This window comes from Larimichthys crocea, chromosome V, assembly GCF_000972845.2.
Source record: "Larimichthys crocea isolate SSNF chromosome V, L_crocea_2.0, whole genome shotgun sequence".
Classification (NCBI taxonomy): domain Eukaryota; kingdom Metazoa; phylum Chordata; class Actinopteri; family Sciaenidae; genus Larimichthys; species Larimichthys crocea.
In genome coordinates, this window is record NC_040015.1 from 5,293,290 (window position 1) to 5,315,698 (window position 22,409).

A 22,409-nucleotide genomic window follows, 5' to 3' on the forward strand; every position below is an offset into this window, starting at 1 on the left:
ACTGCTATGGGAACCTTTGTATGAATCATGTCCGTCGACCTGACGCACCAAAGAAAAACGTTTGTTTGAGTTCAGTCCGTCCACACAGTCATCAGGTTTTCATTGAGTTTGTAATTAAAACAGGTTATCAGTTAGGAAACTTACAAGTAGCAAACCAATGCTAAATATTTCTGAATTGCTTCTTGCTAATTAGTGAGCTCTCAGACGCCCACACTCGCTCTTTGCTGAGTGAAGAGGCAGCTGCACTGCAAGAGCTTCTTTGGGTCTTTCTGCTATCATGTGAACACAGCTTGACAACATCTGGTAAAGAGCAGGAACTGGACTTTCTCGTTTGCTATTGGCTGGTCTCTAGTGCCAAGTCATGTCCCTCTGTCATATCATGGACATAGAAGATACTTCCTTAACTCCTTGTTGGAATCAGATCTGGATCTCTGGTCAGCACTCTGTGGCTTCTCCAAACAAAACAAGATGAAAAAACACAATATTCAGGTGTCTTCTTCGTGCTTTGGTGTGTACGGCAAACATTGTTTATTTTGGTGATGACTTCTAATGTGTAAACATATCATAGCATCACATATCAGTGAAGACATGCAGTTATCAAGGCCTTAAAGCTTTATGTACCATCCAGTTAACCTTCTGTACACAGTGCCATGACCTCATGTATTTAGTCAGTATGTACCTCTGTAAAGCACTGTACTGTATAACAGTTATATAATCAAGTTAAATGGAAGATTTGATCCTGTCGTGTGTATTCTTTGTATACTGATTGGATAGTTATTCTCCATGGTACTGCTGCTTAATGCACTACTCTTCTATTATGCATGTGTCCCTTTAGAGAAGCCTATGCAACGCTTGGCTCAAATGCTACATTATCGTGTGTCCATTGAAACCTTATGCAACATATGAAATGACTTGAATCTCCTGAGCACAGCGGGCTCGTTAGATACAGCATGTGTGACGGAGGAATGGCTGTCACAATAGTTTGAGTGCACTTGTTATGCAAAAATGTCCTAAATGTCAGCGTCTGCTCTCAGATGGAGGTATTCATTATGGAATGATTGACAGATGACATGCTATTTTTTGTTATTTGTTTGTTTTTGTAAAAGGTACACTTCTATTTTAGTAACATTTTGAGTAGAGGGCTTCATATTATTCAGGACAGCCTGTATGTAACCAGTGTTTTTGTATTCTGAAGAAATAAAAATGCAGAAATATTCTGCTGGAATCAGTTTGTGTGTTTTTCTTTCAAGATGTTTATATATGCTTCCTTCAGGGAGCATTATTAAGAATCACTCCATTATTTTCATTGTTATGCTGATGACACCCAATTATATTTATCGATCAAGCCTGATGAAATCAATCAGTTAACTAAACTCCAAGCATGCCTTAAGGATATAAAAAGTTGGATGACCGACAATTTTTTGATGTTAATTTCAGACAAAACTGAAGTTCTTGTAATTGGACCCAACACCTCAGAAACTCTTTCTAGAGACTTAGTTACTTTAGATGGGATCACCCTGGCCTCCAGCTCCACTGTAAAGAATCTTGGAGTTGTTTTTGATCAGGATTTGTCCTTTAACGTCCACATAAAACAAATTTCGAGGACTGCATTCTTCCACTTACATAACATCGCTAAAATCAGACGCATTGTCTCTCAAGCGGATACAGAAAAATTCATCCACGCATTTGTTACTTCAAGGCTGGACTATTGTAACTCTTTGTTATCAGGCTGCTCTAATAAGTCTCTTAGGACTTTGCAGTTAATTCAGAATGCTGCTGCACGTGTTCTGACAGGAACCAAGATCAGAGATCACATCTCTCCCATTTTGGCTTCCTTGCATTGGCTACCTATTAAATCTAGAATAGAATTTAAAATTCTTCTCCTTACTTACAAAGCTCTTCATGGTCAGGCACCGTCATATCTAAAAGAGCTCCAAAAGTACAGTGTTAAGACATTCTTTAGAACAATTAGCACCTGCTAGAGTCCGCCGACAGATATTTATTACCCCAGTACAAAGCTGATAAATCAGTCTAAGGTCTGATTTCCTTTCTGCGTTCTTTGATGGATCCTGTTACTGCCTCCTGCTACTACATACATGATTACTTTTTCATCATCTAGTCAGTTTGGATGAGTGTTCTCACTCAGTGTTTGTGCTTCCATTCTGTGTGTGAGTGTGTGTGTGCCTCCTACGCTGCTCTCACCTCGCTCTCCCAGCCAGTTCCACCGAGCTGTGCAGCAATCTGGAGCTCTCACTCTGCCAAATCCATGGAGCAGCCTCTCTCCTAACGAAGGTTTCAGTCCTCATTGATCTGCAGTGTTTAAACAGAAAATTCTAACTCTTGATGCTAACAGCTAACCACCAGTCTACAGGGTCATTGAATGAATGAACCCACTTTTTGTTGTTTCAGTATTTCAGTGCTAGAGTAACCAAAGCTGGTTAATTCAGATAAATAAAAAGTTATATTTTAACGGTTACATTCAGCGCATATAGCCACAGCCCCAGCAGCCCCCGTCACCCCCACTACCACAGCGCCTGATCCAGTCTGAATCAATGGTTAACAGTTGTATTTGATTTAGATTTGTGGCACTACAAGCCTTATATGTACAGACTCTTCCACAGAGTCTGCCATGTTTCTACAGTAGCCCCGAATGGACAAGCTATGCACTGACTCCACATGTTTGTAGGCCACGTGGAGTGGGCTGCAATCCACACTTACACCACTACATGCCACTAAATCCTCACATGGGAATAGTTCAACATTTGGGAAGTTGACTTTCTTTCCAAGAGGTGAAGTTACATGTTAGAACTGTTTTCCGCTCGAGTGCGATGGTTTTGTCCCCATTGTACCTAGACGGACATCAAACCCAAACTGGATCTAAAGACACTGACAGCAAAGTGTTGAGTGTATCGATACGCTGTTAAGAATAGGTAAATGGACTGTACATATAACTAGAAAGGTGCTAGTCTTCTGACCACTCAAAGTGCTTTTACACTACATATATCATTCACCCATTCATACACATTCATTCATGCACAGCCTTCAGGAGCAATCTGGGGTTGAGCATCTTTCCCAAGGACACTTTGCAGACACATGTAGAACTACAGATCATCTGATAAGTGGACAACCTGCTCTACCTCCTTTTGTGCCCTCCGTCTGTTGTTTTGGAGAATATTAAACTAGCTCAGGTTATTGATCATGAGGAGTACAGCTAATCATTTCTTTCTCTTTCTGAAGCAGTGACGATGTCATTAGGGTTATCTCAGCCTGTGTTTGAGTTTCCAGAAACGTTCATTACACTGGGGTTTGAAGTGGGAGGAGACGGTCTAATGAAAGACATTATTGAGCTGTGTTATGGGAGGTGTGGAAGCCAGATGCACTCATCTGTCTCTTGTGAGTCACTCTGCTTTATGGAAATTCAATACTTAATCATTCAAATACACCAGTGACTCCAAATCAATGATCCTGAAAAATGAGAAATAGGTTGCAGTACTTTGTGTGTGTGTGAGCACACACACACAGTCTTTAAAATACTTTGACATAGTTCAGAGTGGGAAACAACCATGTGCCTGTTTGATGAAATGAACTCATGTCAGAGGAAGACATTTGCCTCTCCTCTTCATGCTGCTGGGTGTTCTTCGAGTCTTGGAGTAGCAGCAGGCAGACTCAGCATGTATCAAGGTTTAATTAACAATAGATGGTTTCCTGTAGCTTCTCAGTGAGTCACTCTGTGTTTGAGCATCATGCACGTCTCCAATCTTAGAAAGGGCCGCAGTGAACCAGATCAAAGCTCCTTTTTACATTTATTTTAAATATTTAAACATGATTATTTATCCATTTTTGCCTTGTCTGATAATATTTTATTACATTCTGTCAGCTTCTGGGTTTATAGACATTCCTTCAAGGGACTTTTTTGGTCTGTCCAACAGTATGAAAGCCTGAAAACATTCAATTCAAGATGATATTAAATCTAGAAAAGCAGAAGATTCTCACATCTGTAAAGCAGGAACCAGATGTGACAGGACTTTAAATGTTTGTCCTCACCATGGTCTGTATGGTTAGACCGGATCTTTGGGTTCTCCCACTTTAAACCCTGATCATAATCATATCACTCTTCACTCTGCTAATGGGTCTCTCATTATCCACTGATTAATATGGTGGTGAAACAGGATCACATGCAACAAGAACCAGCTGATTTCCATAAAACCTCACTATACAAAAACTGAGTTTCAGAGAATATGACATCATGTGTCATCCAAATCCTTGTCAAAGGTCAAAGAGCACTTGACGAGCTGAACACAAAATAGATTTATAATATACTACACTATATGAGCTCCTGCTGTGCTATAACCAATTACACAAACAAGATTAATGGAAGCTTCATTAGATTCAGAGTAAACAAAGAATCCTTTGAGAGGGCTGAGTGAGAGAACAGCTCAAACTGTATTGGAGTGTATCATGGTGCAGGCCCAAAGCTTCCTTCTGTATACAGACACCAGCATTCATTCTTATAGGATGTTTGTCCACAGTGGCTTTTTATACTGAAATTATTCAAATCAGTTTTTTTCTTTCCATCCTTTTTCAGCTTCCTTTCCATTAGTCACAAGCGGTTGCATGTTTTTATTTCATTTTCCAGGAAAACTCCATCACAAGGTTTGGAATTTCAGATCTTCATCATTTTTGATACGCACATTTTCTGGACTTTGAAAGTAAAGATCAAAAAAATAAAAATGCCAAGCTTTTGACCAATATTGTCATTGTTCATACCGACATTTTCTATAGTATTTTTATGATTAAGTATGTGACAAAATGCTGAATATATGACATATATGGATGTGAGAGAAATGGTTGTACCTCGGGACTTTATAAATTATCTATAAGACTGAATTCTCATGAATGATCAAGGCCATCAGAACTTTTTCAAGGGTTTCCCCCTTAATGATCCTTCCTCAGGGATCCCTGCAACTTCTTCAAAGACCTGGAAGATCCCTTTCCATAACTTTTCAAGAAGTAAAAAAAATAAAGAAGTAATATATATAAAAAAGTATTACCTCAAACACTGGATGATGTCAATGAAGGTCTGCACAACACCTGAAGCTCAACTTTGATGAGAAATGCCATCCATGATCTCACCATACCATTGAGAAAAACCACTGAGCTGTCCTTTGCTGCCAGATTAAAGAACTCCTCAGAGATACCTGGATCTTTCCCATATATCATGTCTCCATGCATACTGCAACCTCTTCTAGAAACTCTGGAACCTGAAAGATCCCAAATTTAAGGACAGTTCCACACTCACATTCAAGATTCTCCTGAAAGATAACTGCAACTTATTCAAGGACTTTTAGATCCTCTTTAAAGAACAAAGGAACTTCTTTAAATGAACCCTGGACCTCTTAGATTTTTTAAGAACCCTGGAATTTCCTTAAAGATATTTCAGTGGTCTTTGAAACTTTTAGAACCCCTGATCGTTATTTCCACCAAACTGTTACGTTCAGTTAGATTTCATTTGTGACACATTTTTCCCATTGTCAAAAGTTGATGGCACCAGTGGATGCCGCATGGCTTTTTGTTACCTTCTGTTGAGGTGCCTAGTTCACTGAACCAGAATGGTGAGTTGGAGCTGGAAACACAGATGGAGTAGTCATCTGTGCTCTGACTCTAAGGAAAAGACAACAAAATAAAGCTTGTGTCCTTGTTGTAGGCTAATGAACGATGTTATACTGTCTGTGTTTAGTGAATGAGAAAGAAGAGACAATGATTGTGAATGTGAGAGTTAAATGATAGCAGTAATTTGTCAATCTGGCAGTAAATGTACTGCGTTGGTTACAGTGTGTGATGCAGCCTCTCAAGACCAAGAAAGACTTCCCAACTGCTGGAAAAGTGACCTACATAACCTACATAAGAGTACTGTCCTGGCTGTGCAAATACAAAACAGATCTAAGGTTTGATGTGTAGAGTGTTGGATGGAAACATGGCTTTACCAACATGGGTATCAAGGTTCTTCTTCAAAACTGTAAGGTAGTTGTTGCCAGAGTGTGTCAAAAGTAGGAGGCGGACTCAGAAGCTTTGTTGAAGCCCCCTTGGGTCAACATTTGGAACTCCCTGGCTTCCCCAAGACAACGGACCTATATACCCTTTTAACTGTCTACAAAATCTTGACACATCATTATTGAGAAGAAACTCAGATTTCCTATGGCGATTGAAAGCAACACTCTTCTCTGTTCTTTCCACTATTTACAAAATAGGATCAAAACAAACTTAAGTAATCAACAGATTGCATTCCCATTAAACGTGGGATCTCTGCAATACAACTGATCATGTCATCAAATGCATGATAAGCGGCGCATTGTGGGGCAGCCTCCTTCCACACTTTCCCATCAGGTAAGATACCATGTACAAACTGAATGAATAACTGATGAAATGTATAACCAAACGAGCTTTAAAAACAAGAACAAGCTTTATTTGTCATCGATGCATTAACCTTAGCTTATTGATGTTGATTTTTACAGAAATATAACACTGAACATTAACAGACCCGGGATAGTTAAATGCACGTCCGTTATCGGATGGAATTCATTTGTGGGTAACGTAAACAGTAATGACTAAACAAACTAAATAAGTGGTAGAGGTGAGAGTCCACTTTGTCACAGAGACCTCAGAGAATTCTTGAGATCTTGCTCATTTACTTGAAGATCACTTCAACTTTTTGAAATCTTTCTAAATCCAACCACTCTCATTACGCAATACAATTAAACAGTCTAAAGTACGCTGAAGGAATTTAGCCTTCAGCGTACTGATAAAATGTTACCATGGAGCTGAACACTTGGTATTCTCTTATAATTTGCTTTTTCCATTACTGTTATCAATCATGAAACCGGCTGCTGAGTGCAGCCACCAAAGGTCAGTCATCACCGTAAGGGCAGCGTTTTGTGTCTGGAAGAGGCATGCAGGTACAGCAGTGACTGAGCGGAGTGAGGAGCTGTAGCTCGGCTTAGCGGTCAGATTGATTTGTAGTGGACAGAAACCTGGTGGCAGGACATCGATTAGTCAGAGAGCTTTCAAAAGCCTCGGTGCTGCAGATAGTGGAACGATGCTCGACAAAATCTCACTCAGTGCCATTATGAAGGATTACAAGAACACTGTTAACTCATGGTAAAATAATCTATACTGCAGTATCATTACAAGAAGTAGCCTTCTCGATATGGTGGGTAATGTGTCGTCATCTCTTTAGGGACTGTGTTGGCATGTGCATGTTGCTTCAGGTGCTGGTGAGACAATGGAAGTCCAGTTTGACTGATAGCTCCATGAGTAGGTAAGGAAAAAAGTAAAAACCAGGTACAACTCTTTTAGCAGTACTTTTATAGGACACGGTGGAATGAATAGTGCTCATGTTGGCTGAGCACAGGTCATACTGTCAGCAGAAACACATGGCAAACATGTCAGCTGACTTCCTCCTTTCCTGAATGTGAACATGTTTTGTGTCACAAACTGGACAAAGAGCTAAATGCAGACTGTATTGATGTGAAGCTCTATGTCGAAACTGATGCAGGCCACAGTCTGAGCTGATGCTGATTTGAAAGTGAAATGAGTAACCTGAGAAAGGAGGTCATGTACAGAACTCTTCAAAACTAAACAGAGTTTATATGAAAAGAGAGGGTGGCCATGACATCAGATGGAGGTTTACTATTTAAAAACACACTATGACAATATTATTTTTATATGATTGTTGATTTCCAATCTAGTCACAACACAAGCCTTCATCTTGTTCCAAATTCAGTGGACGCTTGCTGAGCGAGCTGTGATGATGTGATTTTACTGTGGTGATCTGCATGATCAGACACACTCAATCAGCTCTGTGTTTGTGCAGTCAAGTGTTGACTTTCCCTTCCTCTAACTGCATGTAGTCTCAGTGCATGGATGCAATGATGACGAGCGCGCGTGCATGTGTGTGTCTGTGTGTGTGTGTGTGTGTGTGTGTGTGTGTGTGTGTGTGTGTGTGTGTGTGTGTGTGTGTGTGTGTGTGTGTGTGCTGCCTTTAGTCTTCTGTATTCAGGCAGTCGCACAACAGATGGACAGAGAGCTTGACATCATGGTTGTGACAGGAAGGATTGGAATTTTGACAGTGTGTGTGTGTGTGTGTGTGTGTGTGTGTGTGTGTGTGTGGTGGAGATAGGGATTAAAGGAAGTGTCTGTGACTGGATGAACCTGTTTATGAGCTTTGGCTGTTTAATAGAACTTTACTTTGACTGAAGAGAATTTATTTTGAGTGTTCTGGCAAGAAGCAATTTGCAAAACAATGAGCTGAAAGACGCTAAAAAGCTCCACAGAGCTGAGGAACGGTAAGACTAATGATAATTGATGATGTTATTTTCTCCATGGTTAACACAAAGCGTTGTGATTGGTGCAGATTTAAAAGGATTTTATGGGACGGTTAGAGTTCAAGCTGCTTCTCAGTAAAAAAATGTGACATTCTTCTGAATTCTATTATTCTGAATTGAACTCCGACCCAGTTAAATATAGTCCACCCTGCAATGTGTCATCTTGGTCCTGCAGGCAGTCTCTGTCCTGTTAGCCTGTTAGTCAGTGCGATGGAGAGCTGTGATGACTGATACCTGTAAACAGACAGCTGACATCAGTGTACGTTAGGACAGGGCTCATTATAAACAGGCTACATTACACAGCACTTAATGAGGACTTGTCCACCCACCGAGCCATTTAATCTGATTAGAGGAAGAATTGAGTTATGGCTCACTTCCTGTTTATGTCTTCACTGCCAGCTCTGTCATAGCCGAATGTTCTGCAATAAATGACATGATGTTCCCGATAAAACTCCGGAAATGTTAAACCATTCACTCACTTCTAAAAGAATGTGACATGCTGACCAGAACTGCAACTCATAAGCAAGCCGGCTACTGCAAATCATTCATTCATGTGCTCACCAATCAGCGTTTCTGAGGCTTCTAAACTGTGAACTATCACACTACATTCAACGCAGGGGTTCAAATACTTGATATGATTGATACAACAGCACATAAGGCACTGACACAATTGTATATTACAGTAGGTTCACAATGCATTTATACATACATACACTCACACACTTTTATCCAAAGTTACATACAAAAAAAGAAGCAACCGTGGTATAAAGCAACTAGGACATGTTAGTGCAACAATAAATCAAGGTCCAGTTGTAGAGGGGGATAGATTTATCATGTCCAGTTGTTGGTGGTGTTGGAGAGGAGGTCCTCTCTGAAGAGCTGGAGGTCTTCAGGAGCTTTCTGTCCAGCGGGTGAGCAGGGGATAATGACATCAGTCAGTCAGTCAGTCAGTCAGTCATTTCTCTACAGCTATTGAACAGGTGGCCTTGAAACTTGGCACAGACATCCATGGTCCCCATAGGATTACTTGAAAGAATTTTAGTAATTCTCTGACTTTTCTTCTCGCACCATCATGTCAAAATTCAATTTATTCAGTAATGTGAGTTTTGACAAATAACCTGTAGAACTAACAAACATAAAATTCTTTGGTCTCAGTCATAATTTATGTTTACTACCAATGTCAGTACGTTAACATGCTAAACTAAGATGGTAACATGGTGGTAAACATTGTTATTTACACCATGCAGGATGGATAGTGGAACATTTTCCATGTTGTCATGAGTGAAAAGCCTTTTTGGCTCTACAACCTGATAAGAATACTGTGCATGTAAAAGCAGCAGTTCAGGAGCCTGAACACTGCTGTGTGGTCAGTGCTACTGACTTTTCCTCTTTTTCTCTTCATTTATTTATAATTCTACAACACAAATTCTGTGCATTTACAATACAGCCCTGTTTCTATTGAATCTGGGTTTGAATCCTTTCAGTGTTTTAAGATGAAGTTGAAGACAGCACAGCTCTAATAAAAGAGCGCTCCTGTTGTAATTGACTGTGATGTTTATGTATTCACAAGTTGGAAACTGGTAATTATGGCAACTCCCATGATATGAATGAGCGTGTTAACATTTCTGTCAGTTCTGTAGAAACTTTAATCATTCTTTGGAATCATCTTGACCCGAGTCAAAGAGGCTTCAAAGTTCAGCTCAGTCTGTGAGTGGTTTTAATTGTGGACAAGCAATGATACAGACTTCCCTTTTCTACTGGATTCATTTGAATGTCACAGCTGAACAGCATGGAGGATTCAAATTCTGTTGTTCGGCTGTAAAGCCTCCCCTCTATATATGATTTAGTTTACATTGAAAATAAATATGGTGCCAACAGTGGCAACAACCTGGACAGTGCTGACTAGTGACTCTGACTTTTCCACTAAAAAGTTCAAGGATACAAGTTTCATTTAGTTATAATTCTACAACACAGGATCATACAACAAAAGCTGCAGTCCCTTTGTCTTTTGTTTTGGTGGTCTTGCATCCTTCTTTGTCATCTGACAGAAAAAGAGCAGATACTTTGAGCTCTGGAGAGCCCTCCACCTCTCCATTCATCCACACTTTATAATAGGGGAATGATTTAATTGTCTTTGTGATCACCATGTCATCAACACATTTGGTGATGTGTGATGTCATTATTGATGTATACCTCATGACAGCTTTGGTTCTTCTCCGTGCTGGAATTCTGAACATGTACCAGTGAGTGTACAGAGCTGCTGTAGCTGGTAGTAAGTCAACAAAAGAAGCAGAGAAATATGTTCTGAATTGCCAAAATTGGGTCTGTGAAGGACTGCCAGGAATGTTCATCAACATGGTCCAGGCTTCTACTGGTGTGGATGTGGACATCCTGTTGGAATTTAATTAAAACAGTTTGATTTGTCTGTTTGACCATTGTAACATTAAAACAACAGTCTGCCTCCCTTTGTCTTAAAGGAATCTTCTGTCGGCACGGAACACGGTCTGCCTGTCAAGTGCAACAGTTTGATCCAAGATGTTATGATGAAGCCAGACCACTGCAAAGATGTAGGCACAGTCCACAGACAGTAGGAAGGAGCCTGGTTAGAACAATAGGTCCAGAACAAGAAGTGGTAAAATTTTTGCAATTGGTATTTCTAACCTTACTGGAATTGAGACATTACCCTGCTGAAATTAGTGCACTATGTCACAAAGTACATAGCGTACCCAGTGTACTACATAGAAGTATCCAAGTTGAGACACAGGACACTGAATAGGTCACAAATGTTAATTTTCATTGTAGGGAATGTGAGAAACTTCTAGGGTCAAGAACTTATTGGTTCCTGCTAACTGTTTAGCAATTTGAAGCAATCATTGTTGATATCTTGTACAGCAGTAGTAGTGGTAGTAGTAGTAATAGTAGGAGCAGCAGCCACTTGTCCCTTTGTAACAGCTTCCTTAACCCTCTGACACACAAAAAAAGCCTTGAGTCTCTGTACACGACTTCCTCTGATCTGTAGCATTCTCTGCATTCCCGCAAGTAATTACAAGGCTGATGCACTTACAGATAGAAGCCATGCACACCAACAGGGTCAATGAGACCAAGACAAATATGTGATTATACAAGAGATTGAACCACATAAAACTTCTACATCAGAGAGAGACGGCAGAATAACACACAGAACCGTTTTTAGCACTGTGACCGGATAAGTTATGTTGTGTGCTGATTGTATGACAGTAATTACAAGAAATACATTGCTTTGGTGGAAGTATTGATGTGTGATTTGATTATCTGTTGAGAACAGCTGGGTGCAATGTAATGTGCCAGATGGTTTTTAATCAGATTACTCCAGATGACATCTGCCAGCAAGTTTCTGATTTTAGCTCACCAAACATTAGGATCAACTCGATTCACTTCAGTGTCTTTGACTGCAAAAAACATCAAGTTTGTGTCAGTAGGAGGATGCTCCTTTTGCCTTCTGAAACAGTTACATAACATCTGCCTCTGCTTTGCTTTGTGTGGGCAGGGGTGCACTGGCTCTGCTGTTTACAAGGTAACATTGGAGAGGGAGAAAATAACCTGTTACATTGCAGTAATGTGGGTCAGCATGCAAATGTGCTCCCTCTCTCTCATCTGTATTTATATATAGAAATCCCCCTCATGTTCAAGCTTGTGTGGGTTTCTACATGTAGGTTAAATAGAGTGTAGGATGGTCCTTGAAAAGTTTGGAAATAAATGAGCTTGTCATACAAACTATTTAAAAAGGTACACATTCAAAATATCTAAGAACAACAAAACCATTGTTATATGTTTTGTTCATTATCCCAATATTTTCAACAACGTTCAAACGTAGAGGGTAATGTGATTTTTTTCAAGATTACGGTCCGTTTGCATTTGGTCCTGAGTCACGTCAGGTAGATTTTCATTCCAATGGTGGTTGTTAATAATGAAGACAACATATTCAAGAAAGGTTAGATCTGGGGCAACTGGACTTGGTTGTAGATCTGTGACGACGTTTTCTGTCTTGTCCAAGAGGCTTCTTCAGTTCTGACTGACTGGTGAAGAGATCTGAGTGTTCAGCCTAGTCAGGATTGTAGACCCGGCCATGGCTTCCACTTGATTTGTTAGTGCTCATTGTTGTCATGACGACTGTCGTCAGATTTTTTAAGGTCGCCTGAGGTCTGGTGTGGACAACAGTCGGAGTCACATGAGGCCAAGTGTAAACTGGTGTTGGAATTGGTACTGGGAAGTGATGAAAAGACATAATATATGTGGGGGATAAGTGGTGTCTGAGGCCTCCTCCTCTGTTTAGTGATAGTTTCTCTACTTTTATATAGACAGCATCTTCACTCCTCTTTCAAACCACCTGTCCTCCCTGTCCAAAATCATTGTCATGAAAATAGTGTCCTTTGTCCTTAAGGTGTAGGAAAACAAGTCCAGAACTGATGAGTTGGCCCTCTTGTGTTGAGCCATGTGTTTGTTTCATTGGCTGGTTGGTTTCCCCGATGTATAGGTCTGTGCACTCCTCACAGCATTGGACCACATACACCAGAATATTTTTCTAAAGTGTGGAGAGTGCAGGCTTTGGGGTATACCAGTTTCTGTCTAAGTGTATTACTAGGTTTGAAGAACACGATACATCAGATATGTAGGGGATCACAATGTTGTTCAGTCTACTCTTCTTTTCTTCATCACCAATAGTGCTGTCCTTCCTGGATCTCGTGGTCACTTTCCCAAAGGTCCAGTTGGGGTATCCACAAACTTTGAGTGCATCCCGCAAGTGTTGGTGTTCTTTTTCTTGAACACCAGCAGACAACAATCCCATCTACTTGACGGTGTCATCAAATTACAAGACCCTTAGTGGCAGAAATGACATACAATGTGTTTAAATATGCAGTTCTTAGCAGGAGTGTATTCTTCCCAAAGTATTCCGTACAGGTTTGATTTGGTATGCGAGTTCCTCAGTTCAGTACACCATTTATCCGCCCCCAGTTTCATTGTGTAATCCCACTGTGGTAAATATGGACAGCTGTACTTGAGTATTTGTTCTGATTACATTACTTATGATCAAAAACTAGTAGGCAACAACTTTGCTAACAGCAAACAAAACAATGCTTTTAAAAAAAAGAAAGAAAATGAATCAAATAAACATAAGGCTTGTGACACTTTGTGGTCGAATGAATGAACCAGATACTGAACTTTCTGAGGCATGATAAGGCTCGTTCAGATCAAAAGGGTTCATCCGCTGGGGAGCTCTAGATTTTTCATGAATCCAATAAATACCTCTTATCTCTTATAAATATTACGGTAGTTTAACAGTTGTTCAGACATCTTGCTCTGGACCAAAGTGACTTATCCACATTAGGCCTTGCTGCCTAAAATCTAAAAAAATGTGTTCTTGTAGAGTGGATTCTGTACACCTGATGAATGTAACTGGTAACTGTCGAGTCCTAACCCATTTGTATGAAGGAAAACTTTTCACAATATTCTTCTAAATTGATGTCAATTAAACTTTCTTCCCTTCAGTTTGTCTGCACCCACACCTATTAAGCCTTGTAGCTCCACTGTAAACTGAAACATTGGCGTCTGTCTGAAGTGTATAAACACGCTCCACTAATATGATCCTTATTTCCCGTGTGGTGACAGTGTACAGAGACCAGACACAGCTTCAGTCTGGACTTAATGACTACAGCACAGGAAGAGATGCATCACATTTATTCAGCTGCACAGTCACTTTGAAGCCATGTTCAACTGATGTGTTCTGCACAAATTAACAGAGAAGAAATGCTGAACCAGTTCTCTCCCGTTGTTTTTACATAATATAACAAGAGAAAAACACAATTATTTTTAAATCTTACATAACACAGCATATTCTCTCCGTGTCTGCATGGGTTCTCTCCAGGTACTCCAGCTTCCTCCCACAATCCAAGCAGCTTAACAGGTTAATTGGTGACTCTAAATTGTCTGTAGGTGTAACTGTGAGCATGAGTGGTTGTTTGTCTCTATGTGCTCTTCGATGAGCTGGCGACTTGTCCAGGGTGGACCCCACTTCTCGCCTAATGTCAGCTGGGATAGGCTCCAGCCCCACCATGACCCTGATGAGGATGAGTGATGATGGAAAATGGATGGATGGTAGTATCCAAAGAATCAGATATTAACTGGACTGTAGTTGTAAAACAAAAGATGTTCCTGATCCAAAAAGTCTTCCATCATGTTCTGTCTGTACGTCAAACAGGCTTGGTTCCACTCTGATCCAACAGTCCAAATATTACTGTAGTCATAAGTGGTCTTTACACAACTCACACCCAAAGTGACCATGTGACAGTGTTGTGTGTTAAAGAAGTCAGTCAGTACTTTTTGACATCCCTAAACTGTCCGTGGCATCCCCAGCCCCATTTGTCATGTTTGGTCAAGCAGAGTAACAGGGAATAGCAGGCTTGGACCCAAACGCAGACACCAATAGGAGAGCTGATAAGGTTCCATGAATGAATCCAAAACTCTTACAGACTTACAGGATGGTGAGGCGGTCCAAACAAGAAAACAAAATTCAAATGAGAGTCAGGCAGAAAATCAAAAGTCCATGAGGCGTGCAAGGTAAAGAGAAACAGGGCAAAACTCCAAAAGAACACCAGGAGAACAAAACATGAAGAATAGTTGAAACACTTGAAGACGTGACACTCAAACACATGGACTCAAGTGACAGCAGAATGATGAGATACAGGTGAAACTAATCAAAACTGGCAGGAAACACACAAAATCAGGAAGTAGAGTTACAGACAGGAGGAGAGGAGAGATTACAAAATAAGTGAAAAGTGTGAGCACCGTCTTTGTTGCAGACCCTGACTAACCAGTCCATCCAAAGCTGAGCGAGACACAGCAGAGCAGCCTGACAGGCAGATGATGAAAGTAGCACTGAAACTGCTCAGAATCAACCAAAGCCCACTCCCTGGACAGTACAAAGTGCAGTGTTACTAGTTAACTCTGGACCAAAGGTGATGTGGCCACTGAAGATTCTCACATCTGCAGCCAGTATGTTCCAAACATTGTTGCCTGACGCTGCTCTGACACTGGCCTTTTTGGAAGCTGCCTCTCCAGTCCATCAGCCTGGGTTACAAACAAGATTGGGAGTTTACTGACCCACTGATGGGATGTGCAAATACCTCCATGCAAATAGTATGGAAATTGAGAAACAGGCAGAAGTCGACCATGAGATCAGCAAGCTATAACACCGAGAGATTGTTGGCAGAGTCCTGAGTGGATCTGCACAACTTAGCTTGGGACCTCACTTCTGGTCCAAGGTCACTAGGAAGGCGAGGAAAGTGTTGGTTCAGGCTACATCAATCAATTGGGACAATCTCTGGAAGATTCCACAAGCCAGGCAGTTTTCTCATGTGCGCAATACAGTATATGACACCCGCCCTGCCTCTGGAACCTCCAGCAGTGGTTCAGAAACTGCACATCAACAGCAAGGGCTTTCCCAAGTTATCTAGTTGTCACGCGTCACTTAGCGCTTGTTCCTGCATACCTCTGCCAGACCAGCATAACATCAGTTAACTTTAACCTGGTCCAGACCTATAAAAACAACAGCAAGAGAAAAGGATGTGACATATATGAAGTTTGGGAATCCTCTGTGAAGTCATGGAAACCTTATGCTAGGTGTGTGTGGTCATATTAAAGGCTTCAGAGCAGTTGCTGGGTTCAGGAAGAGAGAGCTTTCCTTTCCTTAGCGTGCAGATTAAATCACTTGTTGGTGCCTCCACTCAAACCCCTTCTTCTTCTATGCCAAACAGTGGCAGAGAATTAAAACTGAAAACTGTCATTGGAAGACTGACACAATGAAAAATATCTAAATTATCATCTTTATAAAAAATACGTCAGAATGCAACAAATATCTAAATAAAATAATTTGAATGCTTTTGTTTTTGTCCACTGGAACTATTTTCAGTGCCAAAACTTGCACAATAATTAAAAACACAAAAAGGTTTTGTATGTTCTCTTTTCAGTTTTCTAAAGCTAAAATTTAAAGTCAGATCACAGCAGGCAGCTGCCCTGAGCGAGCTGTGTGTGAAGGTTGGTTTGATGTCATTTCTATCGAGGTCATTGTACCTCAATAGTACTCATCAGACCACTTTAGTAACTTAATGGTGGATTTGAAAAAGGACTGTCTGTCTAAATACTTTGTGCTTACATTTTTAAGCACATTAGCCATTAGCGCGCCAAGAACTGAACGTCAGGATTCAAATATTGAAATGACTCAATCCTTTTTTTCATTGAAAAAACAGCGAATGAGGTTGTAACCTGCAAAGAATGTTTCCAAAAATACTTATTTTTCTTTCATTCAAATGCTGTTCTCATAACTCTACTTTTAAAGTCTGTTATAGAAATGGAGTTTTATTTAGAATCCATTCAATAAAATACTTTTAATTTCTACATTTACAGAGGGAGAGACAAAAAAAGGGGTTATATGAAAATTGTATAAAGCACTACAACATGAATCTAACAATAACAATTTAGATGTCAAGGAAAAGCAAATACTATAATAACAGATGAACAATGAGAAGAAACATTCAAAGCAGGACATAAGGTAACTAGCAGCCCAACATGGAGGGAGTTTGATTGGAAGATCAAAATGAGGTATTTTAACACTCTGTCTATTACCCCAAAGTACAGTAATACTTCTGAGAGATGTTGGAGGGGTTGTTGATTGGTGGGGGACTTTACATATATATTTTGGGATTGCCCAAAGATTTTTGATTGCTGGAAGAATATTCAAAAGGAAATGAAAGATGTTTTGGATATTGACCTTACTTTAGATCCCACACTGTACATATTGGCTATAGCACCTGAGACTTTCATAGACAAGAAGTCGACTTCCTTACTGGGAATTCTGCAAATAAATCACAGCAAGGTTCCAGTTCAGATCAGACAGGTTTGCTGAAAGATGGTTAGCAGTAATACAGACAATGTCAGAACTTTAGTTACCTCATTTCTTTGTTTTTCTTTCCTTTTCTGTTTCTAGTTGTATTTTTACACTTACTGCAAGTCCTCTGTTCTGTTTTTTAACTCTATCTATGTCTATATATGTTTGATGTTTGTAATACTACAGCAAAGTGTAACCGGAATCGAATTCCTCGTGTGTGTACGCATACCTGGAGAATAAAAGTGATTCTGATTCTGAGATGTTTGTACTCACTGCTACACGTTGCTCACGTTTCCTCCTTTTAAGAAGGATGGAGAAATATTTGAGGATACGATGTGAGGACATGATTATATGTTGGAACTGACACTGCAGAAGCGTCTCCTAGTGTATATGTTACATGTATGTATGTATGTATGTATGTATGTATGTATGTATGTCAAATACTTGCTGACTTCTAATGCCTTCTTTATGTAGGAAAATGTTCACAGGTGAATATTCTACACTGTGTTTATCTGAACATATCTGATCATTTTCCAGTCGCTCCAATAGGTTCCTGAGGAAATTATGACATTTTTAGAAAGACTCAATCTCCTACATGTTGGTGTGTGTTTCTGTTTTTTCCCTCCTGGCTAATTACTGGTGTGTGTGTGTGTGTGTGTGTGTGTGTGTGTGCGTGTGTGTGTGTGTGTGTGTGTGTGTGTGTGTGTGTGTGTGAGAGAGAGCGAGAGAGAGAGAGAGAGAGAGAGAGAGAGAGAGAGAGGTGGGCGGGCTCTGGATTTGCTCCATCCCACCTCGGAAATACCAACCAGGTGCTGCAGCTCCTTCCTCCCCTCTGCGGACTGTTTTCTCTCTCACTCCATCGCTTCCACTCCGGTGAACAGCAGCGATGTCCGGCCACTGACTGAACCCCTCGCCGTTGTCTCAGCCTGTGTACCCGGCTTGCATGGCTCACGGTCGGTCAGCCGGACAATAGACAGCCCGCCTGCCCACTGCAGCAGCAGCAGCTTCTCCTTCTCCTCCACCCGGGGGAGCTTTCCAAGTGATCCTGCCCGGGGTCCCTGCAGGACTCTCCGAGCCTCCAAATGGCTGGACACGAGTGGGAAGACTGGTTCGAGCGGGAGGAATTTATCGGGCAGATCAGCGACATGCGGGTGCAGAACCTCCAAGGTAAGAGCATCCCGGGTCCGTGTGCTGTGTTTGGTAACTGGAGCTGGAGGAGCGCGGTGCGTGGCCTGGCCACGCATGCACAACCTCTGCACACTCTGTTGTTACGCTGCGTGTTCCCTCCAGGAGCGTCTGGGGAACTTTGTTCACTGTTTGTTCTGTTTTCAGCGTCCACAGCAGAACACACAGTCCCAAAGTGAGCCCTGTCCCAGCCCATCATTCCACTGTGATCACAACTGTGCTGTGTTTGGAGGCATTTCATCAAGTGTGTGTGAAGAGTAATACATCGTGCACTTATGTCAGTTACGAAGCAAACTGCAGAATGAATTGATTTTAGAGCTGAATTAATCAAAGATCATTTCTCTGCATGTGCAACAGTTACTCAGATGAACTGATCATCTTCTGATTTGCAGTCATCACACAGCTCCTCTTTAGATCCTCATTATCCCAGTGTGAGCTTTAACATGTGTGTTTCACACATCCTTTGATTTTTAATATTTGACAGACTGAAAATGGGTTGTCACCATATTCAAACATGGTATCTCTTTGATGGTTTCTCACACCGCGGTGCAGTGTGAGCGGTCAGGACAGTCATAGGTGTAACTGAACACCTTTTCCACCTAGCATGGTCAGACAACGTTGCATGTCCACACAACAGCTCGATGGATGGAAAGCACCATGGTGTAGTTCATCCACCAGAGAGGACTGACAAGTTGTATGTGTCATAGTTTAAAAAAGAACAACAGATCTATGGGATCTATATCAAGATGATTTGTTCAAATAGCATACAGACAGACATTTTATATCCATATTACCTTAAAGGATGTGTATTTGCACATCTCTAGTAACATTACAGCCTTCTTATTCTGTTCAGACTGGAACCAGTCTTCTAAAAAGCATCAGGACCGTGTTAAAGGAGGCGTTTAACCAGTCTGTGATGTTCAGGTTACTCCAGAATTAATTTCTATTTCTGCCTCTAGTAATCATATTATTATATTCTATATCAGAATTCTTCTTAACCATCCTTAGGGAATCTTGTGGATTTGCATCATCAGTGAATATTTGAGCATTTGAAGATTAAGTTACGAGCTAACTAGCTAGTTTGTAACGATCAGCAACAGGCTCTTTACGAACAGTTCTCCTTGGCTTGTAGCTGCATTACATTCGGGTCTATTTTCTGCCACAGTGGGTGTAGACATTGTTCTCTCTGCCTCTGCTGAGTGGATTTCTTCCCGTGTGATTGTAGGAACGAGTTGAAAGAGCCTGAGCTGCTGCCGCGTTAGCTCGACTGACACGATTTCATAGTTGATGTTGATGAGATCAGTGAAACTTTTTCAGATGTCGGATTTTTTTTGTTTGTTTGTTTTTTAAAAGTTTCCTTAGCTAATTCTAAGGTTTACTTAATAGCTGTGTTGTGAACCTTCAGCTGTGTCACAGGTGTTATCACATGACTGTACTCAACTTCAGCAATGTGTTTGTCTCTCACATGGGAACTGTGTCTGTTGGAAGTTAAGTTAAATTATGCCTTGGTTTCTTTCCAAAGACCATGCACCATTTATAGACACAGTGGCAGCGTAATATAAAAAAGCATTGTTGCACTCAGTGCAGACCACACTGGAAAACACATGTAGGCCAACATTTAAATAAGTTTGAGATAAATGACTTTCTCTGCTGAACTGCAGTGAACCTGTGAATCATGTGGGAAAATCTAATACACTGTAATTGTTGCCAGTTTTGGCTTTGCAAAGATTAGAGGAGCACACTAACAACAATTGCTCTTTAAAGTGGAACTAATTGATTTAATTAGAGCGGTGAGAATGAAAGCTTTGTTCAGCTTTAACCCAGTTCATCCAAATCCTACAACAGGAACAGGAACTAGGCATCTTAATTATCTTTAAAATCTTCTTAATTATTGAAGCAAAGGTCCAGAGAGAGAGACTGTGCACTAACGTTAAATCCCTGCCACAAAAAGCTAAGCCCCTTGCATAAAAAAAAAAAAATCTTGGCATGTTTCTTGACTCTGGTTTTAATTTTGTATTTCACATCAGTAATCTCATTTAAACTGACTTTTATCTGCCATCGATTAACCAGTGAACAATCTCCACCATGCTCTGCTCCTATGTTATCTGGTGTTATGTTGAAGATACGAACGCAGCATTTACTTTACAAGCATGGAGCAGGTACAGTGACAGTGAATGCACCTGGTTAGTGCGGATGCCATTCAGTACCATGTTGGTTCTGTTGGTTCTGATGGGCTGCTTCATCAACAAGCCTCTTCCACACGGGCTCACTTGCTGCTGTGAAAATGGAGTCGTAAGTAAAAAACAAAATGCAAATAGTGTTCTTTGGCAGACTATAAAAATACTGCTGTACCTGTTTGATACAGAGAGAAACAGAGAGGTGTGTGTGTGTGTGTGTGTGTGTGTGTGTGGGAAAGGGAAGGAAAAGCAAGGTGATCAGATTAAAGTAATGTGTGAATGTTTCTCTTTACTAAGGTTAGTAATTCTTGTCATTGATAACTACAGTGGTTGGTAGAGCTATGTATTCTATGCTAACATGGCCTCTAAACAACACATGTGATCTCTGTCTCAAAGAAATGATAAACTTCCGCATCTATTAATTGAAAATCATTCCCGGTTGTGACCTCATGAAGCTGATTGAGAGAATGCCAAGACTGTACAAAGCTGTCATCAGAGCAAAAGAATGTAAAATATAAAACACATTTACTATGTAATAGAATAGTTTTTAAATTCAGTGATAATCTTAATTTAATAGAGAGTAATGAATGTGAAGGTGGGTCCAAACTTTTGGCTGGTACAGTAAGTGATAAAGGCTTTCTTCACATAATGGGTTTAAAACATGATATGCACTGGATGGAGATGCCAAAAACGATACACGGAAGTGGAATACAGTAAACTGTATCATATTACACTTGGTGAGCAACTGTTGCCCTGGAAACACAATTTGTTTGAGTTGCAACAAAGGCACAACATAGAAGATAAAAATGAATGTGGTTTTTATATATATATATACACACACACACACATATAGGTCAAGAGACTGTTTCAGTTCAAACCATAGGATGTTCTGTTATTCTTAGTAAGAACACTATACACACCTGGCTACTCATGCTTTGTGCCTAGTGGAGTGGTGTCGGCATGATCCCAGGGCTCTCAGAGCTCCCACTTCCTTTCAGGACATCCAAGGTCACTTTACAATGCATAAATAGTTATAATACTCTAATGGATAAACAGCTGAAATGTGGTAAAGACACCAGCGTAGACAAAACAAAACAAGAGGTATTAGGTATGTTGGGCTTTGAATAGCGTAGTTTGGAGCCAATGAGCAGGACTTCAGTTTTGCTGCTGTTAAGCACCAAAAAGTTCCTACTCCTGATGTTCTGGAATCAAGTGTCGAGCAAGATGGGAGGAAAGGCAGTGGTGGACACCGTGATGGAGGAGGTTTGTGTCCATTAGAAGGAGATAAATGATGAACAGGAGTGGACCCAGCATTGACCTATGGGGGGCACCCACTGTAACCAGCCGAAGACCTTGGCCTGTGGTTGGTTGGACATACAAGCGCCCACAACAAAAACAAACAATGGAGAAACAGCAAATTTATGCAGTCGCTGCCTAGAATTAGCAGTATGTGAGGCAGCGAGCTATCAACATGTTCCTCTGTACATGAGACAAATGTAGCAGTACTGAAAAAGACAGTGGAGAGTGAGAGACTACGTCATGTTGCTGTGGTTGCACAGATGCTGAGCGAGGTCACTTCCTCTCTTTGGTTCACGTCTCTTTAATTGCTGGCTAGTCTGTTTGCATTTCCCACTGCAGGCGAAATGCACCAGGGTTCACGTGCAAGCGAAATGAGACCTACAATTTCAAGTGGACCAGAGTTTGCTTGTTTGGTCCGCACCAGATTATGGATGAGCTTTTACACCT

At 40.8% G+C, this 22,409-nt stretch overlaps 1 protein-coding gene across 1 annotated transcript in view; it reads left to right on the forward strand.

The window, feature by feature from the left end:
* Positions 1-18,077: 18,077 nt before the first annotated feature.
* The window catches only part of clmna (calmin a), a 49,737-nt gene continuing 45,405 nt past the window's right edge, over positions 18,078-22,409 (forward strand). The window contains exon 1 of the mRNA XM_010745721.3: positions 18,078-18,468. Coding sequence (XP_010744023.1) covers positions 18,384-18,468 — 85 coding nt within the window. The 5' untranslated portion in view covers positions 18,078-18,383. The remainder of the gene's footprint in view (positions 18,469-22,409) is intronic.